Raw genomic sequence first — 25,207 nt, 5'->3', positions numbered from 1 at the left:
GGTTACTCAAGTATAATTATAAACATTTCATATGTTTTTAAAATTTTGCTAACAGATACAGCAAATTTATGGAAAACCTCAACATTTACAATTTAACCCTTATTTTTCAAAATTTGTGCACTTTTTTGCCTAATCAGTGCTTGGAGTTGAGCACAATTTCTATATTTTGTTTTTCTGCCCTCTTTTTGAGGATTGACCATAGGTTAGCAATTATGGTAGATTGAAATCTGGGAAATTTCCTGGCTATGGATTCAAAATTTCATTGTGCTGTTCATCAAGCCACTTAGTTGTTACTTTTACCTTGTGACATGGTCTCCATCATGCTGGAAAAAGCATTGTTCATAACCAAAGTGCCACTGGATCTTTGGGAGAAATTGCTGTTGGAGGATGTTAAGATCCCATTCTTTATTCATGGTAGTGATCGTAGACACAAATGGCTGAAATGCAACTCCAGACATGAAAGGCCTCAAGATGCTTTACTATTGGCATGACCCTGGACTCATGGCAGCGCTCAACTAATAATTTTGCAGGAAGTACAGGAATTCGACTGCAGAGGACTGGGTAAAGTTATTTTTCTCTGATTAAGCCCCTTTCTAACTATTTGGGACATTTGGCAGAATAATTGAGGGCTACCATAAGTCCTGTGTCATGCCAACAGTAGAGCATCCTGAGACCTTTCATGTGTGGAGTTGCTTTTCATCCATGGACTGGGCTCACTCACAATTTTGCCTAAGAACAATGACATGAATAAAGAATGGCATCTAAGCATTCTCGAAGAGCAATTTCTCCCAATGCTCCAGGAACAATTTGATGATGAGCAATGCTTTTTCCAGCATGAAGGAGCACCATGTCACAAGGTAAAAGTGATACCCATGTGGCTCAGCAAATAATACATTGAAATATTGGGTTAATGGCCAAGAAACTCCCTATATCTCACCCCCATTGAGATTCTGTAGTCAATAATTAAAAAGCTGAGAATGGGAATTCCAGCTCATCAGTCTTCCAGTATAACCCCCCCTACAGGTACACGGACACAAGAGGTTGTCAGACATTAACACTGAAAAGATATCCGACACTCCGTAGGTGGGCTAAAATGAAGTTTTTTTTCAGGAACATAAATATAGACAGGAAAGCTCAGTCAGCAGAACCAACATGTTTTGACTAGAAAGTCTTAATCACGGAGTGTCGGATCTTTTCATCGTAAGTTTCAAAAGGCTGGTAGATTATTATTATTTATCATTATAGCACCATTTATTCCATGGTGCTTTACATGTGAGGAGGGGTATACATAATAAAGAACAGGTACAATAATCTTAATCAATACAAGTCATGACTGGTACAGGAGAAGAGAGGACCCTGCCCGCGAGGGCTCACAATCTACAAGGGATGGGTGAGGATACAATAGGTGAGGGCAGAGCTGGTCATGCAGTGGTTTGGTGGATCGGTGGCTACTGCAGGTTGTAGGTTTGTTGGAAGAGGTAGGTCTTCAGGTTCCTTTTGAAGGTTTCCACGGTAGACGAGAGTCTGATACGTTGGGTTAGAGAGTTCCAGAGGAGAGGGGATGCGCGGCAGAAATCTTGAATGCAATTGTGGGAAGAAGATAAGAGGGGAGTCGAGAAGGAGATCTTGTGAGGATCTGAGGTTGCATGCTGGTAGGTACCGGGAGATGAGGTCACAGATGTATGGAGGAGACAGGTTGTGAATGGCTTTGTATGCCATGGTTAGGGTTTTGAACTGGAGTCTCTGGGTAATGGGGAGCCAGTGAAGGGATTGACAGAGAGGAGAGGCCAGGGAATATTGAGGAGATGGGTGGATTAGTCGAGCAGCAGAGTTTAAGATAGATTGGAGGGGCGTGAGAGTGTTAAGCCCCCTTTACATTTAGCGATGCACCAGCGATCCCGACCACGATATGACCCGGTCTGGATCGCTGGTGCATCGCTAAATGGTCACTAGTGAGCTGCCAAACAGGCAAATCTCACCAGCGACGTAGCGACGCAGCAGCGGTCGTTACTTACCTTTCAGACGCGGTGATGATGACGTCCTCCACCCGCGTCCACGCATCACTCGTCGGCACCAGCAGGAAGCCCAGCAGGAAGCAGCCAACGAGAAATGGACCTGGATGATCTCGCGCGATCACCGATAGCCAGCGGGGGAGCCGGTCGGAGGTAAGTATCACACATAGCGATATCGCAACAATATCGCTGCTGCGTCACAAAATCGGTGACGCTTTAGCGACATTGCTAGCGATATCGCTATGTGTAAAGCCTCTTTAAGAGGGGAGGCCACACAGCAGGAGGTTGCAGTAGGCGAGATAGGAGAAGATGAGGGCATGCACTAGAGTTTTTGCAGATTCTAGCTTGAGGAATGTACTGATCCGTGAAATGTTTTTGAGTTGACGTCGACAGGAGGTGGAAAGGGCTTGGATATGTGGTTTGAAGGAGAGATCAGAGTCAAGGATTACACCGAGACAGTGAGCTTGTGGGACTGGGGAGAGTGAGCAGTCATTTAATTTAATGGATAGGTTTGTTGGGAGAGTCGAGTGAGATGGGGAAAGATGATGAATTCTGTTTTGTCCATGTTAAGTTTTAGAAATCTAGCAGAGAAGAAGGATGAAATAGCAGACAGACATTGTGGGATTTTGGTTAGTAGGGAGGTGATATCTGGTCCAGAGAGCTAGATCTGTGTGTCATCAGCATAGAGGTGATACTGCAAGCCATGAGATTCTATGAGCTCCCAGTCCAAAGATGTAAATGGAGAAGAGCAGGGGCCCTAGGACTGAACCTTGTGGGACTCCAACAGGTAGGGGGCGAGGTAAGTAGGTGGTGTGTGAGTAGGAGACATGGAATGTCCGGTCTTCTTGGTATGATGCGATCCAAGATAGGGCCAAGTCTGCAATGCCAAGAGATGAGAGGGTCTATAGTAATAGGGAGTGGTCCACTGTGTCAAAGGCAGAGGACAGGTCCAAGAGAAGGAGGACAGAGTAGTGTCGCTTGGCTTTGGCAGTCAGCAGGTCATTAGTGACATTAGTTAGGGCAGTTTCAGTAGAGTCATGTGGCCAGAAGCCAGATTGTAAGCGGTCGAAGAGGGAGCAGGAAGAGAGATGGAAGGACAGTTCGAAATGGACATGTTGTTCCAGTAGTTTTAAGGCAAAGGGGAGAAGTGATATGGGGTAATAGCTAGATACAGAGGATGGGTCAAGAGAGGATTTTTTGAGGATGGGTGTGATTGAGGCATGTTTCAAGCATGAGGGAAATACACCAGTTATTGATAGGTTGAAGAGATGGGTTAGAGTTGAGGTGAAGACTGTGGTGAGGTTTGGGATGAAGTGGAATGGGATCGAGTCAAGTGCACAGGTGGTAAGATGTGATCTCAAGAGTGGGGCAGAAAGTTGGTCTTCTATAATGATGGAGAAGCTGGTTTTGGAGGAGGAGGGCTGAGTAGTTATGAATAGGGGTTGTGGGGGTTGAAGGTCAAAGCTGGTAGATAAACAAAAACACAGAACTTGTGATAACCTCCAAGCACTGATTAGGTAATAATGGGTTGATCAGTTAGGAGTTGGCCCATGAGCTGATATCAAGCTGCCAGTGAAAATTGCAAAACTTTGTTAATATCAAAAATTTGTCTCAGTCTCAAAACTTTTGGCCATGATTGTAAGTCCCGGTGGTTAGCCACTTGCAACCTTGTATTCCATTCCTAAACTGCGTCTATTTGCCTACTACTTTCTACAGAAGACAGACTGAAATTGCAGTAATAGTGGTTTACTGTATCATCAGGGTGCACAAATGTTATCTGGCTTATGATTTACAGTTTTCAAACCTGTATGCTTCCATCATTCTCTATGTACATTGGCTCCCAATCAGCGCCGCTATGTATGATGTTATACATTACACAGTAATAACATTACACCAGATCAGAGAATGCGGACTGTGTATGCTACCAGATAAACTACTGTGATAAAAGCGGTACTCATACTTGTTTCAGAATAAGAAATTCCACTGTCAAATTAAAAATGAATGTAATCACATTTTTCATTAACGCAAAGTGCACAACATGTAATACGTACAATTCCCAGCTCCTAAACTTGTAACCTGCTTTTGCAGCCGTATGAATAAGTATGAATATCGGGTTGACAAGTAGTTTGGAAATGCACAGTGACCATGGGTGCATTGAAAGAGATGGATGCAATTTGCTTGAAATTTTAGTAGTATTTTATTTTATGGTAAATCATAATTTTCATGTAATTTTTTTTCGTATTACATAAGACAGTTCATAACTTTCTTCTTTTTGGGTCCAAAATCTTTATTTTATTGTCTTGACGGAAATTATATTAGGTTCGTAACTTCATTTTGTAAAAGTATTGTATAGAAACACAGTATAATAAATAATAGAAAAAAAAACATAATCAATACAAACGAATGATACAAAAGCTATAAAAAAAAGTATGGACTATAACAGAAACGTAAGGACTAACTAATAAAAGTGCTGTGTTTTGACAGATATAACTAATAAATGGTTAAAGACATAATCAAGATGCTTTAATTACGACATCAGCTGTTAAAGAATTTACTTATTGCTAAGCAATGTTTTAATTTCTTTTTTTTTTTTTTTGCTCTGGGAATTTATCTGTAGAAGCTAAACCTAACCAGTTCATCTGAAGGGAGTACCGTGGATATCAGACCCCCTGGGGCAGCGGTGGAAGGAGAAGGCGAGCTGGTGGATTTAGAACCAGAGGAGGCTCTGGAGCCAGATGCCTGCTTCACAGAAGGTGAGTGGGAGCACAGTGCTCATTAAAGGCCGGTTGTGCAGTTCTTTTCTTGCCAGTTGGCCTACACAGCAAGATTATATAATGAGATGAACTTCTATGTTTCTTGGGAAATCATAAAAGCACACATGTTGTGAGAAGTAAAAGAAAAAAATAAAAAACTAATTATTGGCCTCTAGAATGGTAGGGAAATACCTTTTGATTTCAGTGGAGAACAATATTTAGTAGGAAGAAGATAATTGGGATAACTTTAATTCTCTGGGCACCTAACAAATCTGAAAATAAAAGAATTGATTGCTATCGGTAAGATTGAATGGGATTATCAAGGCTGAAGCTGGACACTCTAAAAATAACATGCATGCTCGATTCAGGGGAATAAAAGTGCCTGGAAGTGACTTACCTTCCTAATTTTTACGACAAGCTGAAAGGGAACTTGTCATGTGAATAAACGCTATTAACCTGCAGATATGAGGTTAATCTGCAGGTCTATAGTGTAGTGAAACTGTGCTACCGCTGCACTGAAAGCCCAGCTGCCGGGAGGAAATGTACTTTATTCCTAACCAGTAGTCTCGGACTTTCAGTCATAGAGGTGCGGATTCAGTCACCGTTCAATTCATAGTGAGCGGTAGCTATAACCATGTCCCGGCAGTGACTGGCAGCCGGCTCCACAGTGCATCAGTGGCTGTCAGTCACTGAATCTCTATGACTGAAAGCCCAAAGTTGTCAGGAGAAATAAAGTTCCTTTCCTCCTTGCAGCCCATCTGTGTGGTAGCTGCATAACTTCAAAACCCTACTAACACATAGTTATCTATTATCCCATAGATAGCGAATAGAGCAGTGGCCATCTATACATACATATCAGAGCTCCGGTATCAGGATTGGTGGAGATGGTGAATAGATGGAGCCCTACTAAGATGAGAATAAAGTAAAAAATACATTGCCATCACAATACATGATTGTTAACAAGGAAAAATCGATACCAATTTGGAAGATAGACCACAGCAGAACCTCACAGTAGCACATGGAGAACATGTAAAAAGGCCTCTGTACAAGGCTGGATTGAGCAGTGAGTGAATCTGCGACTCTATGACTGAAAGTCTGAGGCTGCCAGAAATTAAATTAACTTTATTCCTCCCAGATTTTTTTGCAGTCAGAGAGGCGCGGATTCAATCACTGCGCAATCCATAGTGAATGGCAGCTGTAGCCATGCCCCGGCACTGACTGACAGCCAGCTCTACAACTCCTCAATGCTAAGCTGGCTGTCAGTCAGTGAGTCTGTATGACTGAAAGCCCGAAGTTGTCAGAAGAAATAAAGTTTGTTTCCTCCCTGCAGCCGGGCTTTCAGTAACCTGCCAGATTATCCCCATATCTGCAGGTTAATAACATTTTTTCATATGACAGGTTCCCAATCTCTACTTCAAAAACTCAGCGAAATGACTCCATGTGGCTGAATCCTTAGGGTATGTGTACCGTTGTGGCCAAAAGTATTGACACCCCTGCAATTCTGTCAGATTATACTCAGTTTCTTCCTGAAAATGATTGCAAACACAAATTCTTTGGTATTATTATCTTCATTTAATTTGTCTTAATTGAAAAAACACAAAAAAAATTGTCCAAAAACAAATTGGATATAATTCCACACCAAACATAAAAAAGAGGGTGGACAAAAGTATTGGCACTGTTCGAAAAATCATGTGATGGTTCTCTAATTTGTATAATTAACAGCACCTGTAACTTACCTGTGGCATCTAACAGGTGTTGGCAATAACTAAATCACACTTGCAGCCAGTTGACATGGATTAAAGTTGACTCAACCTCTGTCCTGTGTCCTTGTGTTTACCACATTGAGCATGGAGAAAAGAAAGAAGACCAAAGAACTGTCTGAGGACTTCAGAAATCAAATTGTGAGGAAGCATGAGCAATCTCAAGGCTACAAGTCCATCTCCAAAGACCTGAATGTTCCTGTGTCTACCGTGCGCAGTGTCATCAAGAAGTTTAAAGCCCATGGCACTGTGGCTAACCTCCCTAGATGTGGACAGAAAAGAAAAATTGACAAGAGATTTCAACGCAAGATTGTGCGGATGTTGGATTAAGAACCTCGACTAACATGCAAACAAGTTCAAGCTGCCCTGCAGTCCGAGGGTACAACAGTGTCAACCCGTACTGTCCATCGGCATCTGAATGAAAAGGGACTGTATGGTAGGAGACCCAGGAAGACCCCACTTCTTACCCTGAGACATAAAAAAGCCAGGCTGGAGTTTTCCAAAACTTACCTGAAAAAACCTAAAATGTTTTGGAAGAATGTTCTCTGGTCAGATGAGACAAAAGTAGATCTTTTTGGGCAAAGGCATCAACATAGTTTAAAGGAGAAAAAAAGAGGCATTCAAAGAAAAGAACACGGTCCCTACAGTCAACCATGGCGGAGGTTCCCTGATGTTTTGGTGTTGCTTTGCTGCCTCTGGCACTGGACTGCTTGACCGTGTGCATGGCATTATGAAGTCTGAAGACTACCAACAAATTTTGCAGCATAATGTAGGGTCCAGTGTGAGAAAGCTGGGTCTCCCTCAGAGGTCATGGGTCTTCCAGCAGGACAATGACCCAAAACACACTTCAAAAAGCACTAGAAAATGGTTTGAGAGAAAGCACTGGAGACTTCTAAGGTGGCCAGCAATGAGTCCAGACCTGAATCCCATAGAACACCTGTGATATAAAATACACTATAGGAACAAAGAAGCGCAATAGGGTCTTATCCGATGACAATGGTATAAAGATATATAAAATCCACTCACCCGCTAAAGGAGAGATCAGGCATATGGAAATCGTCAGCTGCTGCACGTCCAAATGGTCAGACAAGTGACCGCCAATATATTGCTTCTTATGGAACTTATTTTTTGGACTTTCATGCGCTGCTTGACATAATACACAATCCAGTTATATTAAAAGATCAATCATTTATTCCCATTTTATCCCAACGCGTTTCGAAGTGGGAAACACTTCTTCTTCACGGAATGACAAATATCATATTTGTCATCCCCTGAAGAAGTGTTTTCCACTTCGAAACGCGTTGGGATAAAATGGGAATAAATGATTGATCTTTTAATATAACTGGATTGTGTATTAAGTCAAGCAGCGCATGAAAGTCCAAAAAATAAGTTCCATAAGAAGCAATAGAACACCTGTGGAGAGATCTAAAAATGGCAGTTTGGAGAAGGCACCCTTCTAATATCAGGGACCTGGAGCAGTTTGCCAAAGAAGAATGGTCTAAAATTCCAGCAGAGCATTGTAAGAAACTCATTGATGGTTACCGGAAGCGGTTGGTCGCAGTTATTTTGGCTAAAGGTTGTGCAACCAAGTATTAGGCTGAGGGTGCCAATACTTTTGTCTGGCCCATTTTTGGAGTTTTGTGTGAAATGATCAATGTTTTGCTTTTTGCTTCATTCTCTTTTGTGTTTTTTCATTTAAGACAAATTAAATGAAGATAATAATACCAAAGAATTTGTGTTTGCAATCATTTTCAGGGAGAAACTGAGTATTATCTGACAGAATTGCAGGGGTGTCAATACTTTTGGCCACAACTGTACATGGAGTCTTTTTGTAAAGTTTTTGTTCATGTACCCTGATTTTGAAGTATTCCCTGTTCTCTTTTTTTTTCCTGTTCTCCCCTTGCATGTAAATTTTGTAATGTTGTTAGAACTCATCATTGGCGAATCTTCGATGGAAATATTGTCCAGATAAATTGTATTCTCATTACCTAGTATGTTCATATATTTTAGGATGTGTAAAAAGATTTCCAATTTGCAATGTGAACATTGAAGAAAACAATGGCAAGATATGGTGGGCATTTCGGAAAACCTGTTACATAATTGTGGAACACAACTGGTTTGAGACCTTCATCATCTTTATGATTCTTCTCAGCAGTGGAGCATTGGTAAGGACAATTTTACATGAACGTTACCAATTGGAAACATTAAATGGAATTCAGGATTTTGAAATTGATAGGTGATGCCCTACTAAGATGAGAATAAAGCAAAAAATACATAGCCGTAAGATTTCATCGACGTTTACAAGGAAAAATCGATACCCGGTTGGAAAATACACCACAGCTCAACCTCACAGTAGCACGTGGATCACATGCAAAAAGACCTCCGTACAAACATGGAACATTACAGCAAGTCACAGACGACTCCAGCAGATAAGATTAACAGCCTACTATGGCTTTCCCAATTATGTAGCCCTCTATGCATGAGTCTTTGCTTTCTCTCTCCCTGTTGCACCTTGCCATGTTAGCCCAAATCAGAAAACCGCAAAGGAATTCTCCAGTTACCAGAGACAGTGGCATATTAGTTGAGGGTACCATCAGTACATTAACAACCCATAGCCCCTTGAATGTCAAGTTGTACATCGTTATAACCCTTATTATATATTATAACCCTTGTTATATTTCAGGCTTTCGAAGACATTTACATTGAGCAGCGGAAAACAATTAAGACCATGCTGGAATACGCTGACAAGGTGTTCACGTATATCTTTATTCTTGAAATGCTTCTGAAATGGGTGGCCTATGGATTTGTCAAATATTTCACCAATGCCTGGTGCTGGCTGGACTTCCTGATTGTTGATGTAAGTATTTGATTCTCTAATATATATTCGTTAAGCTAATCACTAGTCTGTGCTATGTAGATATTTGAGGAATGGTTAGATAGGCAAACGTGAATATTTTGCTTTGCTCTTCTATCATACTCTACTAGTTTTTTGGGGGTATTTTTTTGCTTTATATGTTCTATGGATTATCCAGGACTTCGATAATTAGGATAGGATTTCTTTATCAGATCATTGGGGTCCGACACTACCACTGATCAAAAGAACAGAACATCTGGCCACACCAGGAGTTTCAAGCAGCTGATTGGTGCCGGTACATGTCAGACCATCACCGGTCTGATATTGATGACATATCCTGAGGATAAAATCATCAATATATCAGTCTTGGAAAATCCTTCTAAGTACCTGTTCTGATAGCAATTTTTCTAACTGTGATTTTTTTTCCTATAAGATCTATGAAACATTGTTATGTAGAGGTGTAAAATTACTAGTGTGAATGTCAGACTATATATCTAAAACATGGAGTGGCTGTCAGTTACTGCTGACAGCAAGTCACTAATGTAGACACTCAATTTACAAAAATCAACTCTGGAAAAGGAAAAAAAAAGGCAGAAATCAAGAAAAGTGTCAAAGTCTCATCCTCCAACCACAGAAGCAATACTTCTCATATTAGTTGCTGTCACCTCCTGAGCTGCTTCTGCGAAAGGCATGTCTCAGCTAATGAGTGTTAAATAACCTCCTGTTCTAGTCTCAAGGGGGTCATGTACCAATAAAGACTTATACAATGACATCAAAATGTAAATTAAAGCACTGTGATATAATAACGTTATGGAGAACATTAATATATGAGTGATGAAAAGCAAGTGGATGCCAGAGAATAGACCAAAGGATCCTTTATGTTATACAAGACTTGACTCCAAGATTCATTGCATTTGTAAATATGATGATGTTGTATGTGGTGGTATATAGATGATCTGGAATGAGGGTGGTATTATGACGATCTGGTATGAGGGTTGTATTAAGTTGATCTGGTATGAGGGTGGTATTAAAAACATCTGATACAATTGGTGTATTAGGAAGATCTGGTATGAGGGTGGTTTAGAAACATCTGATATGATCGCGGTATTAGGATAATGTGGGATGAGGTTGGTATTAGGATGATTTGGTAAGATCGTGTTATTAGGAAGATCTTGTTTGATGGTGGTATTAGAAGTATCTGATACAATCACGGTATTAGCAAGATATTTTTATGAGGGTGGTATTAGGATGGTGTGGTATTATGATGTAATATGAGGTTGGTGTTAGGATAATATGGTATGAGGCTGGTAATAGGGTGATATGGTATGAGGGTGGTATTACGATGATGTGGTATGAGGGTGGTATTAGGGTGATATGGTGTGAGGGTGTTATTAGAAAGATCTGGTATGAGTGTGGTATTACAATGATGTGGTATGAGGGTGTTATTAGAAAGATCTGGTATGGGGGTGGTATTAGGATGATGTGGTATGAGGGTGGTATCAGGAAGATTTAATAGACGTTGGTATTTGGAAGATCTGGTATGAGGGTAATTTTAAGATGACGTTGTATGAAGGTAATATTAGGATGATGTGTTATAAGGGTGGTATCAGGATGATAGGATGATGTGATATGTGGTGGTATTATTACAATATTGTCTAAGTATGGTATTAGAATAATGGTAAGAAAGTGACATTAGTATTTGGGTGGTATGTGGATACTATGTTATGAGGGTGATATTAGAATGATATGGTTTGAGGTTGGTAATAGAATGATATATACAGTACTATGGTGTTAAAACAGGGACTTCTGACTATTAGTTGATAGTGAACTCATGTCCTTTGGATAACAAGTGCTTTACTGTAAGACAGTTCAACTTTAAATGAAGCATAAAAAATTATTCCTTAATAAAAAAAAAAAAAAATATATATATATATATGATAAAAAGCTGTGCATAAAAAGTAGGTCACCTTTGATAAATACATTGCTTTATTTATTTTGTCCAAGTTCTGAGTTACAGCTTATATTGCTTCACATCTCAGAGCTGCATTCAGGATGTTGTATGTTGTCATGAGCTGAGGCGACAATCTTGTTGTCAGACACACCTCTAACCGCTTAGCTGAGCTCCCGATTGATTTTTCGTACAACTTATGACCTCCCAGTACATGGCTATACCTCCCAAAATGCAAATCATCAGATGATGCCCAATGCCGACTCCAAGCCAGCAGAGAATGCTGGGAGATTTCAGCTCTGATGCTTTTAGAATTTTGATTGTAACTCTATGTTAAAATGTAGACTGCTACTATGTATCAGTACGAAAAAGCGCTCAAAGGTTAGTTCTTTGTACTTAAAGGGGTTTTGCCACCATAAAAAAAAATCTGAATGTACCTTAGAACATTATTATAAAAAATAGTCATACTCACCTTACCAATCCCTAAATCTCCTGTTCTGATTCTCATCAGTCCCCCATCAATATTTGTACATTCTTGCAGTGCTATCATAGTTAGAGAGATGCACTAGCTAGGGGACCACTGCAGTCAACCATTGATTGGCTGCAGCAGTCATGTGACTAGACAGCATGTGATCAGCTACAAACACATGCAAAGACCGGCAGGGGATCAAGTAGGATTAACTTATTTTTTTGATTTCCAACATTCCAAGCTGTTTTCAGACTTTTTTTATGTCTAAAACGATGTTCAAAAATGGACATAAGATTTATGTGGCAAATTTATAAAAGGTAGAAAATGATTTGTATATAGCAACGGCAGGTGGACAGTAAGAATTTAGTCAGACATTTTTTCTATTAGTTCCTTAAAGACAACAGTTTTCAGTTTGGGAGCATGGACTCGTTTTTCAGAAATGGGACATGTTCCGTTCCAAAAACTGTTGGCCTTCCTGTGCTATGTCCGACCAATCACACATTGTAGAAGAGCTCATAGCGCTCTAATGGCACTCTATTGGCGCTCTAATGGCGCTCTAATGGCTCTGTAGAAGTTTAGATTTGTTCGGAACGGTAACAGACGTCATGTTACACTTTTAATAAACGTTCCCCAATGTGTCGTAGATCAGTGTAGAGAGAAATGTGCAGAGACTGTTGGCATCTAGATGGTGTCCAGAGCCGTCTTCTGGGATTTTTATCTCATTCATATTGCGGTTAACCTGTAGATTGAATTACTCTGGCGCTATGTGATTCAATTCTAACCACACATTTTCTTACAGTGCACAATGCTGTTTTAAATAACACATCGATCTTTCAACAGGAAACAGATGGCTGCTCTCTGAGGCTATAATGGCGGTATAAATACCACTGTGATGAACCGTACCTTCCGTTTTAGAAATGATTTTTATCGTTTTTTGATTTACTGTGACACTTACAGTGTATTAATTTATATCCTTTAACCAACAGCCATTTTACATTGTAGATTTATCAATCGATTTTATTCCTTTAAAAATATCAATATTAGATACATTTCACGAGTTAATTCGGCCATTAAAAGGAATTTGTTACTGTTACAGAACCAGGTCATCCCCAAACCGATCCGTTGAGGATCAGACTGTGTATGCCGATCGCATCGCTGAAAAGGGGAGCCGTGTTACAGAACCACTTAGCCCCCAGAATATGTTGTGCAGTTATATGGATGTATAATAGGTTCTATGAGAGATGCATGTCCCTAATGCATCAGCATTCCCCCTTTTGTCCGCCCTCCCCCCACCTTTGTAATTTCCACAGTAAACATCGGCAGGCTCCGGCCACCTGCGGCTTTTGTAATGCATGTCTGGCCTGCCCTCTGTATCTGTGTGATATATTCTGTGTCCTGTGAGTAAAGGGTTGTCAGACTGGAAATACATGGAGAAGCAATGATCTTTTATATGCGTCCATGTAACCCAGGGATTCCAGCCAGCGTCATTCATTCAGACTCCAGCCAACGCAGAGCGGACCTCCGAAAACACGGGGTGGTACTGAAAGAGGTACCCCTGCTTGGTAGACCCCGTTACAGTTACATTTAAAAAATACAATATAATATGTGACCAGCATGTTATAAGGCAGGAGAAGCCATAGACGTCCGGTGGGCCTTCACTTTATGAAAATGCATACAGAGATAACTGTCAATCAAAGAGCAGGACTGCCCACTGGACTCCTAAACTCCCAAGCCTCAAATCAATAGTTCAACTAATTATTTTCCAACAAACTATGTATCAATCTGCTCAGCTATTTACATAAATGACGTCCCTTCAGAATAAGGTTTTAAATTGAAAACCTCAGGTCATTCTGGGTTTAGGAGTCCAGTGGGCTGTCTAATAGGTTATATTTACACTAAAAACTGCAACTGAGCCTGTTGGTTCCCGTACAGACTAAATATCTTGACTCCGCAATCCCTAGTGGTATCTGCGGGTGGTGAGATAGCCGTAAGCACAGAACTACGAGATGGCAACTCTGTCCTAAACTGACTAAAAGGCTCATGAGTTGCTTCACGTTCCTCCTAAAGAACAGGAGGGCAGAGCAGAGTGTGAATTACCTACAAAAAGAGTAGTGTGCTGAACAAAGGAAAGATCCCAGAGGGAGTAAAGTAAATAATGAAATACCAAACAATGAATAAAGCAAGAACTGTTGACAAATATACTGCCTACTCCCTAATGATACACCGAAGATAGAGTAGGTGCAAAACATAGCAAAGAAACAGCAAAGTGAAAATCATTAGGTGGAATCTCACAGACTGGCCCAAACATCAACAGAATGGCAGGACAGCTAGATGAATCTATCACCAGCAGGAAATGCCAGCAGGGAGACAGAGTAAAAAGCTGTACCTAAAAGGTGATAGGATGAGAAATTAAAACACCTGTGTTAGACTAAGCAGACTGCAGCCAGAAATGCAGAACCCAAACACCCAGAAAAAAGTATGTCTCCTGTGGCTCAGCCGAAAGAGAAGATGACCACAGAACATAAACTCAAGGGACTGAATTTAGGGGCATGACATCTCTATTTGAGTGTGCAACAGAGTCAGTGTCAATCATTAAGTAGTACTGCCTACTGGACTTCTAAGCAATAAATGGACAAAGGTTTAAAACATGCTCTACTATTTTCTTTCTCAAGAAGCCTATACATCAATATACACAGCTTTTCATATGTGGTGCCTGCAGACTGCATTTTCAATGTCATGGGTTCCCTTCAATGTGAGCATCACTCGTGGCTCTAAAGACATGGCTGCTTACATAAAGCTGTAAGCTAATTTCCATGTCCCTGATGCGGTGGCCAGGTAAGTCATCTGTGGCAAACGGATCTCAGGCCTTTGAAACTTCTCCTGGCGCAACTGATTTGTCCTCCTGGCACAGTACCATGAGCGCATCACACCGTAACAATGATGTCACGTCAGGATCACAAATTAAAAAAAGAAAAGGGATGTCAGGAGGTAGGAGGCGTTTCGTAGGGAATTGGTGTGGAGGCCAACAATGACTGACTTGGCAAATCGTGTCCTATGAATATTTAAAATAAATGGAAACTGTTCTGCTACTTCAAGATGTTTTATATTATTAACGTAGTGCAGCAGTCAAAGAATTGGCGACTGTTACAACTGTTGAGATCAGCGTAAATGGTCCTGACCTTAGAGCCTTAAGCATAAATATATAACAGTAACTGAATACAACTTGGTTTCCATGTATAATTGCATCAGTCCGGTTGGTTTATGCCTGAGCCAAACACAATTTTAAGCACCAAACTGGCATCCGTAATCAAAACCAAAATGATACATACAGCAAACGATGCATAAAGCAAACAAACAATGCATACAGCATTTTCTTGTCTGGCTTAAGAACCAGTCTAGAACAACAACTGATCTGTCTGATGTCTGTGAAAAATCCCATAGAAAACTATGGTTCTAGTTCTGTTATCAGTTTCCTTTCTTCCGCCTATCCAAATGAAAACGTAACCTTATTATTTTGAATCATCGGTCATTTTTGTAGACTACTCATTCTACATAATTGCTAATCATTGCTCTAAGACTTCGGTGGACGTAAATACATTGATCATCAGACCTGGACAAGTTTTTTTTTCTGTCTAAGAACTAGGTCTTTTCCAGGGCCGGCCCGAACGTATAGGCGAACTAGGCGGCCGCCTAGGGTGCCGACCAAAAGGGGGCGCCAGAGAAAAAATAGAAAAACTTATAAAAAATCTTTTCAAAAGGCAAAAAGTTTTAGGGATGGAAAGAAAAGTGTACATATTTAAGGGCAAATATGACGCAAGAGAGGTTGGTTGGGTTGGCAACAATTTCGATAGAATCTGAAGTTGCTAAACAAATTAATCTCGATGACTTAGTGTCATCCTTTTCAAAAAAAAAAGGCAAGGAAACAAAAATTTTAATTACCTATGGCCGTTTTTGTTTTGTGTTATTGATTACTTTGTATATATTTGTCCTATACCACTTCTCAGAAGATTAAAGAGTTAGGCTGGTTTCACATTCGCGCTTTTTAAGCGCACGCACGGCCGGGGGTAGCTCCGCCCCCGAGCTGGCTCTCTGCCCGGCGTGCCCGCCCCTTCCTTGTAGCGCCGCCTCCTAGCGCACAGCGGCGCCTGCGATCGGCGCACCCTATCTTTAGCATAGGGTGCGCAGATCGTGCGCAGGCCGTGCGCTAGTTGCGCTTTGACCTGCGCTGCGCACTTTTCGGATTTTGGCGCGCACGGCGCACCGTCAAAAGTGCGCAGCGCAGGTCAAAGCGCAACTAGCGCACGGCCTGCGCACGATCTGCGCACCCTATGCTAAAGATAGGGTGCGCCGATCGCAGGCGCCGCTGTGCGCTAGGAGGCGGCGCTACAAGGAAGGGGCGGGCACGCCGGGCAGAGAGCCGGCTCGGGGGCGGAGCTACCCCCGGCCGTGCGTGCGCTTAAAAAGCGCGAATGTGAAACCAGCCTTAGGAGAGAGTGAATTAATCATTGTTGTTGTGGTTTATTTTGCTCCTAAATTTATATCCCAAGTTTTCATCTACTGCCAAGAATAGTAGGGGCGCAACAAAATAGTTTTGCCTAGGGCACAGTAATCTCTCGGGCCGGCCCTGGTCTTTTCCAACCTTTCTAACTTTCAGAGGTTTCATTGAGATTTCCGCTCTAGAGTCGTCTAAGACCTTTTAGATATTCCTTTGATGTCAGTTTTCATCTCATGTCGGATTTTTTTATTACTAAATCATACTGAATCCAATAGTAGTTAATATGCAATTAATATGTAATAGCAATTTTCAGGAACAGGTGGAATTACTTTTCAGGTGCAGCGCAAGGTGAGCACTGTATGGACTTAATGAAGGATGACTCAACTATGTCCTCTGCAATTGTAATAGACTACAAATTTGTATATTTGTATATACAAGTTATGTATATTACAAAATATAAAATGCTGTAAAAGATTGCTTTCTTAAATCCATTTCATGCGCCCAATCTTAAAGGGAATCTGTCGTCATTTTTTTTGCCCATCAGCTGCGGCCACCGGCATCAGGGGCTTAGCTACAGCATTCTGTAATGCTGTAGATAAGCCCCCAATATTACCTGAAAGAGAAGTAAAACGAGTTAGATTATACTCACCGGGGGGGCGGTCCGGGTCTGGTTTGAGTCCGGTGGGAGTCGCAGTCCGGTCCGGCGCCTCCCATCTTGCAGCGATGACGTCCTCTTCTTTTCCTTCCTGTCATGGCTCTGGCGCATTGCTCTGTCCTGTTGAGGGCAGAGCAGAGTCCTGCAGTGCACAGGCGCAGGACGTCAACAGGGCAGAGCAGTGCACCTGCGCCTGAGCCGCGACAGCCAAGAATGAAGAGGACGTCATCGCTGCAAGATGGGAGGCGCCGGACTGGACCGCGACTCCCTCCGGACCCGAACTGGACCCGGAACGCCCCTGGGTGAGTATAATCTAACTCTTTTTTCTTCTCTTTCAGGTAACATCCAGGGCTTATCTACAGCATTACAGAATGCTGTAAATAAGCCCCTGATGCCGGTGGCTGCAGCTGATAGGCAAAAAAAGTGATGACAGATTCCCTTTAAAGGGGTATTCTCATCTCAAACATTTGTGTGAAATTCACAGGATATGCCATAGATGTCATATAGATTTGGGTTCTACCTCTGAACTTGCACCTAAAGGAAATCTTCATCAGGTTTTTGCTATGTCGTCTGAGAGCAGAATGATGTAGGGGCAGAAACTTTGATTCCAGCGATGTGTCACTTATCAGGTTGTGTTTTGCTGTTTCAATCTAATCAGTGTTTTATCAGCAGGAGATCATCACTACAGGACTAGGTGTCTCGTGCAGTCTGGTCCAACCAAACCCCAACCACACCCCCACCACTGATTAGCAGCTTTCTGTAAGTATATATTGTACACAGAAAGCTGCCAATCACTGGTGTGGGTGGGGTTATACAGAGCTCAGCATTCCGAGCTCTGCTCGATCTGAAGCAGAGGAAACTGTGATTCTATCACAACCGCTGAACCCAGTAAATTAAGTGATACATTACCGTAATGAGGGTCTCTGTGCCTTCATCACACTGTTGTCAGGTTACCGTATTTTACGCATTATAAGACTCACTTTTTCCCCCCAAATTTGGGGGAAATGGGTGTGTGTCTTATAATGCGTATATACCTTACCAGTACTGTTGCTGCACGCTGGGATGAGGGGGTGCCCAGCGGTGCTGACGGGGTGTCCATTGCTGCTGCCCGGGGTGTCCAGCGCTGAGATTTCAGCGCTGAAATCTCATCTCCCGAGATATTGATGCCGAGATCTTCATCTGCACATGCGCCGCCCCCCAGCGGCCATTTTTCTGGAGTCCACCGCACAGGGAACCACGAAACTGCAGGGGGCTCTGGCCTTTCACGAAATGTCAGCAGAGCCCCCGCAGCACCGTGCACCCCAGGCAGCACCATCGGACACCCCAGGCAACAGCGCTGGGCACCCCGTGGCACCGGATAACCGCAGCACCGGACACGTGCAGCGGTGCACTGCACATCGGACACGCCCTCATCCCTGCCTGAGGCCTGCAGCATCACCCCACTCCTGCCTCCTTTAGCAGCGACCCTGGGACCCCACTTCACAGCAGCCACCATCCCCCGGTAAGCAATAAGATGCATGCATTATAAGAGGCTCCACCATTTTATTAAAAAAAATTCCTATTTTTCTCCTCAAAATTTGGGGTGCGTCTTATTCTGAAGCGTCTTATAATCCGAAAAATATGGTACCATGCTGATGGATTTCCTTTAAGAGTGGAACCCTGTTCCACCCCGCTAGGAATAAAGAGTCTGCTGGCCATGCGTGCCTCAGAATCCTCGTAGAAGGGAACAGAAAAAGATGCAAAAGTGCAATCACCTATTTATTCCTGGTCATGTGAGATAGGGGACTCTCATCTGTCAGACACTTATAGCACATTCTGTAGATAATTCTTAAATGTCTTTAAAGTGGTCTCTAACAATGGTGGATTCTCTTCATACTTCTTGATTAGCTGCGTCTCTTTTAATACCTATATTTTGGCTGCTTCGTTTTTTGGACAAGAGCATATTATGGTCATACCACCAAACTAGTCATGTTTTGATCACCAAAATATGTGACCATATCACTAGAGGAGTCTTGTCTTGGCAAACTACATACTCATGCTAATGAACATATCATTAGACTAGTCTTGTTGTGCCTGACGGCATACGGTGACATGGTCTAATTCATAGGATCATTGTTGTTTTTCCATGAGTAGCACACTTATTCAGGTTGTCATGTTTTTTCTATGTAATTAGACAGTCACAGGAGCTCCTGTTAGCGAGAATTACATGATTTCTATTTAGCAGTGTTATAAAGGGGTCAAGTATTTAACGACGTATGACATTTTGTCCATACGTTTTCCAGTCAAGTGTGTTACAGGAGTCTCGCTAGTCACCTCCTACATCCAGTAAAAGAATACATTTAGTATTGCCTGGTCATGATCGTAATGAATTCATGAAATACGTTCTATTAAAGGGAACGTGTCACCTGAATCATGCTGCCAAAACTAAGGGCAGGATGAATCAGAGCCTGGCTCTACGATTGATTTTAGGTATACTTTTCTTTTTTTAAAAAATCCAGCTGATCTTCTTACGATTTGTACCAAGTCACCTTTTCTTAAAAGAAATCTGTCACCAGGTTTTTGCTACCTCATCTGCTAGCAGCATAATGTAGAAAAAGAAACCCTGATTCCGGCGATGTATCACTTGGTTTACTGGGTGCAGCGGTAGATGTAGCATGTAGTAGAGCCCAGAAATCTAACCCTGCCACACCGGGCTCTCTATGTACATTGTCTATTGACAGTAAGCTGCTTATCAAAAGTGAGACATGGTTGGACAAAGGCTCATATGTACTCTGGCGCATTCAGTGATAGTCTCCTGTTGTTAAAACCTTCATTGTATGTAAACAACAGCACACAGCCTAATAAGTGACACATCCTTAAAATCTGTGTCTCGGCCTCCACGTTATGCTGTCCTTAGATTACATAACAAAAACATGCTGACAGATTCCCTTTAAAGGTATATTTTGGACAAAAAAATGTATCATCTTGGCACCAGATAGGTGATAAATGTTACATGAGGGTCTGACTGTTGGGACACCCACTAATTGCTAGAACTGTGAACCCCAATAACCCACCCCCACAGCCGCATGACAACAGCATAAAGGGGGTTGAACGAGGTTTTCAACATCCACATGACCACTCCAACTGATTGTAGGTGATAAAAACAGCTGTAGTAAGAGTAGTGTTGGATTGATGTCCAATATTCTTACGATAAGTGTAGGTCCCAAAGCCAATTTATCATTTATCAACTGGTATATGATACATGGAATATGCCTTTAAAGAAAATTATCTTTAAAAAAAAAATCATAGAACGCCTAGTTATTAACCAGTTTTTGAAATATCAATTAAACATGCCATTGGTTCTGATCAGATTTCAATCATATCCCTAGTGGCGGTCATGCTCGCATATGATCAACTACGAGTAGCCGCTATTAAGTCTCTAAGGACCTTGAGAGCACTGAGACCTCTACGTGCATTATCAAGATTTGAAGGCATAAGGGTAAGATCTAGGTTGTCACACATCACAGATTCACTTTTCTTCTTTGTTGTAGGTTCTTTTTTTATTGTCAGAGTTAATTTTTGCTCTTCAAAACCAACTGGAGATTTGGCAATTTACGGGAGCGGGTAAGACTTTGAGAGTATGCGCTACACTGTGACAACAGGTGCTATCGGGCGAAACCTCATGTGCTCTGATCTAACCAAATTTCATTTCTCAGCTTGATCATCTGGTGATATTGAACAAAAACCTCTTCACTTCTGGAAAACCAAAGGATACGTCATACTTTTATGGCAGAATGCGGTGCAGAAATGAGATCTGTTGTTTTTCATTTTCATTTAGGTTTCTCTTATTAGCTTAATAGCTAATGCCTTGGGATATTCAGAACTAGGAGCTATTAAGTCACTAAGGACCCTAAGGGCACTGAGACCACTAAGAGCCCTTTCACGGTTTGAAGGGATGAGGGTAAGGCGAAAATGGACTTTTAATGCATGTGTAGATACACGCATGTGGCATGTGATATGTAATGAACCAGCGGCTCTGTACTATTGCGTCATACATCATTGCATCTACAGGACACATTCACCTTATTTTCTATGATATTTTTCATTAATGAACAGAAGATGATGCTAAGTGGCTTATAATTCACAATTAAAAGGCTAGAGCTGGTATGTTACTCTTCACAAGTTGGAAACATTACCCCTTAGACCCCAATCCAGAGCCTCTCACCTAGCCAAATCAGTTCTCATACTTTGCACTGACGAGGGGTAATAGCCTGAAACACCGTGTCTGCAAATTGAGATTCAGATTTGGCTTTTATGACTTATGATCTGGTGATAGTCTAGTGCTTCGATAAGAAAAATAAAATTAGTAAATTCAATGGGCAAGTACACACACACGGGCCCATAGTGAACTGCTCAATTGACGTGAATTATTTTCTAATTGGATGATCACACCATACACTATCTGGCTCTGTTCCGCAGGCAAGAGATGGATGAATTGAACTGTTCCAAATGGCACACATGGTCGCACTCCAGATAGGTACACGGAACTGCATAAGGCAGCGAAACATGTCTGCTTCCTCAGGACATTGCATGGCTTAAAGGGGATTTCCAAGATGCTATTCCAAAATGTAGTAGGTATAATAATAATATTATTAGCAAATACCTCCTTTTAGAAATGTAGTATAGTTCTTCTGATTTGCTATGTCTCTTTCCTCATGTGCAGTCATTGCAGGACCTTAGGTATCCATGGTTACGACTACTGATATAGTGACAGTTAGTTAGCTAGTGGTCGTAGCCATGGACACCTAAGGTCCTGCAATGCCTGCACACGAGGAAAGAGACATAGCAAATCAGAAAAACTATACTACATTGCTAATTGGAGGTATTTGTTAATATTATTATTATTACACCTACTACATATTGGGAAAGGATCTTGGAGATGGAAAATGAGTTAAAACAAATAAATAATCATATACAAATAACAAAAAAAAAAAAAGAAAATGAAAATTGAAGGCAAAGATTAAAAAAGTAAAATACATCCCAGTAATTCAGTGGGTTAGCGCCCGTTGCTTTGTATCATTGGGTTCCTGGGTTTGAAGCCGACTAATGCCATCATTTGCATTGAGCTTGTGTATTCTCCCCATTTTTTTGTGGGTTTCTTCCTACACTCCAAAAAACCTACTGAATTTAGAAATTAGATTGTGAGTAATGGCAAATTCTGTACCATGTTGCAGAAAATGTTGGTGCCAAATAAATGAATAAAATAAATAGTAAATCCCCAGTGATGGACATATTATGGACATATTTTACAACTGCATCCTGAGCCATATGAAGAAGAATATAAATGACCCCAGTTATTTTTATACATCACTGGTTTTATTGTCTCAGCCCCGACCCAAACTCTACTGTTATTCTTGCAACAAAGATGCAGCAAAACAGGCAAAAATCTAGAATGTTTCACAAGAGAGTACCCAGGTTGTCTATGAAATCACGTGGCCTGACCAATGAAAATCGGAATCTACAGATATAGCCAATGTCATTATTATAACACATTGGCTGCAGGTAATAAATTTTCTCCGCATAATAAACTGGAGCAGCTTTACTGATATTGGCTTAGTCTGTTGGGTGGATGCTGCCATATAATACATTGTTTTCCTCACTATTGTATATATACAATACAAATTGTGTATAGTCTTTTTTCTTGCTATTTAAACATATTAGTCTGATAACTATATAATTTTTCTCTTAAGCTTGTACCACAATGACTAATTTGAGATCACCAACTTGTAAAATTACTTATAACTGAAGTATTCATTCAAAGATGTAAAAATAATTGTATATTCACAAATATAAATTTAAAGAAATCTTAAATCTAATTTTTTTTTGTTTTACAAAGACGGTGCCCCAGTGTCTTGTTCATTGGCTGAGTCTAGTATTATAACTTTATTTACTTGGTTGGAAATGGACCAGTCACAGCTCGTGGTTAAAATTGGCATTATTTCTGCCGAAAATGGACTCAATTTTCCAATCCTGGGGAAGTCATTAAAGGGGTACTTCAGTTACATAACATTGATGATCCACCCCCTCTGATCAGCTGTTGTTAGCTCCAGCAGAGGCTGGATATAGGCAGTGTAGGTAGCTGTACTGCACGGATTCATTCAATGTTTGGTGGGTATTTCCAAACAGCTCTTATTCCTTTAAATGTCCTGCAGCCCCCAATGGTATTGCTTCTTTACAACAGCATGTGTAATAGATTAACAAGAATTCAATAGATCCTTATTAACTTTGTCGAAAATGATTCTCAATTACCATTCTAGGATCATTAACCACACCAGTGCAATAATTTATTTGACTTTGTTACCCCAGAGCAGCGTCGGACTGGCCCACCGGGGAACCGGAGAATCCTCCGGTGGGCCCTGGCATCTGGTGGGCCCTGGCACCTGCAGGCATACAGGGCCAGCAGTTGCCTAGGGCCCCCGCTGCTCCAGGGGCCCCCAGCCAGTGGTGTGTCGCACACCATGCAGCTGCTATGGGGGCCCCTGCCAGCGGAGCAGCAGCGGGTGTCAGGAGGCAGGAGCCCCTGTCCCCGCTGCTAAAGAGAAATGAATATTCACTGCGAAGCAGTGAATATCATTTCAGGTCTCCACCCCCAGAGGCCCCGCCCCCAGCCCAGTAAGCTGCTCTGCATCAGGGCCGGCGCCGCCCTCAGTCCTCTCTGCTCCTGGCTCACAGCCAGTGCGCGATGACGTCACTACATCGCGCACCCGCTGTGTGTCTGGCAGAGGGGGCAGCTCCTGACACTGAAGCCGGGATCAGCGTGGGAGCGAGGAGGAGAGGTGAGTATTGTGGTTTGTTTTTTTATATCTCTCTCGCTCTCTCTATCTGTCTCTATCTATCTATCTCTATTTCTCAATATATCTCTCTATCTCTCTTATATCTATCTATCTTTCTATCTCTATCTATTATCTATATATCTCTATATCTATCTCTATCTATTATCTATATCTATCTCTATCTATCTATCTTTATATCTATCTTTCTATCTCTACATCTATCTCTATATCTATCTATATATATCTCTATATCTATCTATTATGTCTATCTATCTATCTATCTCTATATCTATCTATCTTTATCTATCTCTATATCTATTATCTCTATATTTATTATCTATCTAGCTACCATCTATATCTATCTATCTTTATCTATATATATATCTCTATCTAATATCTATATCTATCTATCTCTATACCTATCTATCTATTTATCTATCCGTTATCTATCTCTATATCTTTTCTCTGTATCTATCTATCTCTATATCTATATCTCTCGCTATCTATCGCTCTATCTCTATATCTATATCTATCTTTATATCTATATATCTATCTCTATATCTATCTCTATTTCTCTCTATATCTATCTCTATAGCTATCTATCTCTATATCTCTCTATCTATCTTTCTATCTCTATATATCTATCTATCTTTATCTATTTATCTCTATATCTTTTCTCTGTATCTATCTCTCTATATCTATATCTATCTATCTCTATATATATCTATTATCTCTATATCTATATCTATTTCTCTCTATATCTCTCTCTATATCTATCTATTTATCTCTATATCTATCTCTCTGTATATCTATCTATCTTTCTATCTCTATATCTATCTCTATATCTATCTATCTTTCTCTATCTATCTACAGTATCTCTATCTATTATCTATATCTATCTCTATCTATCGCTCTATCTCTATATCTATCTTTCTATCTCTACATCTATCTCTATATCTATCTTTCTATCTATATCTATCTATATCTATCTATTATGTCTATCTAGCTATCTCTATTATCTATATCTACCTATCTCTATATCTTTCTATCTTACTCTATCTCTATATCTATCTGTTATCTCTATATTTATTATCTATCTTTATCTATCTATCTATTATCTATATCTATATCTATCTCTCTATCTATCGATCTCTGTATCTATCTATCTCTATATCTATCTCTCTCTATCTCTATCTATCTTTATATCTATATCTATCTATCTCTATATCTATTATCTCTATATCTATCTACCTATCTATCTCTATATCTATCTCTATATATATCTGTTTCTCTCTATATCTATCTCTATATCTCTCTCTCTATAGCTATCTATATATTATCTCTATATCTATCTATCTATATATTATCTCTATATCTATCTATCTCTATATCTATTTATCTATCTCTATATCTGTTATCTCTATAGCCATATCTATCTCTATATCCATA

The 25,207-nt window shown here is 40.8% G+C and overlaps 1 protein-coding gene across 2 annotated transcripts in view; it reads left to right on the top strand.

Annotated features, from left to right (window-relative positions):
• LOC141049376 (sodium channel protein type 2 subunit alpha-like) overlaps nt 1-25,207 on the top strand; it is a 334,599-nt gene that overhangs the window by 286,598 nt on the left and 22,794 nt on the right. For both annotated transcript variants that reach the window (XM_073545791.1, XM_073545790.1), the window contains 4 exons: nt 4,630-4,765; nt 8,536-8,690; nt 9,209-9,382; nt 20,764-20,886. In XM_073545791.1, the coding sequence (XP_073401892.1) occupies nt 4,630-4,765; nt 8,536-8,690; nt 9,209-9,382; nt 20,764-20,886 (588 nt within the window). The remainder of the gene's footprint in view (nt 1-4,629; nt 4,766-8,535; nt 8,691-9,208; nt 9,383-20,763; nt 20,887-25,207) is intronic.

Source organism: Dendrobates tinctorius, unplaced genomic scaffold (genome assembly GCF_039654945.1).
Source record: "Dendrobates tinctorius isolate UK_male_01 unplaced genomic scaffold, ASM3965494v1 ptg000143l, whole genome shotgun sequence".
Lineage (NCBI taxonomy): Eukaryota > Metazoa > Chordata > Amphibia > Anura > Dendrobatidae > Dendrobates > Dendrobates tinctorius.
This window is presented reverse-complemented; position numbering and strand designations above follow the sequence as displayed.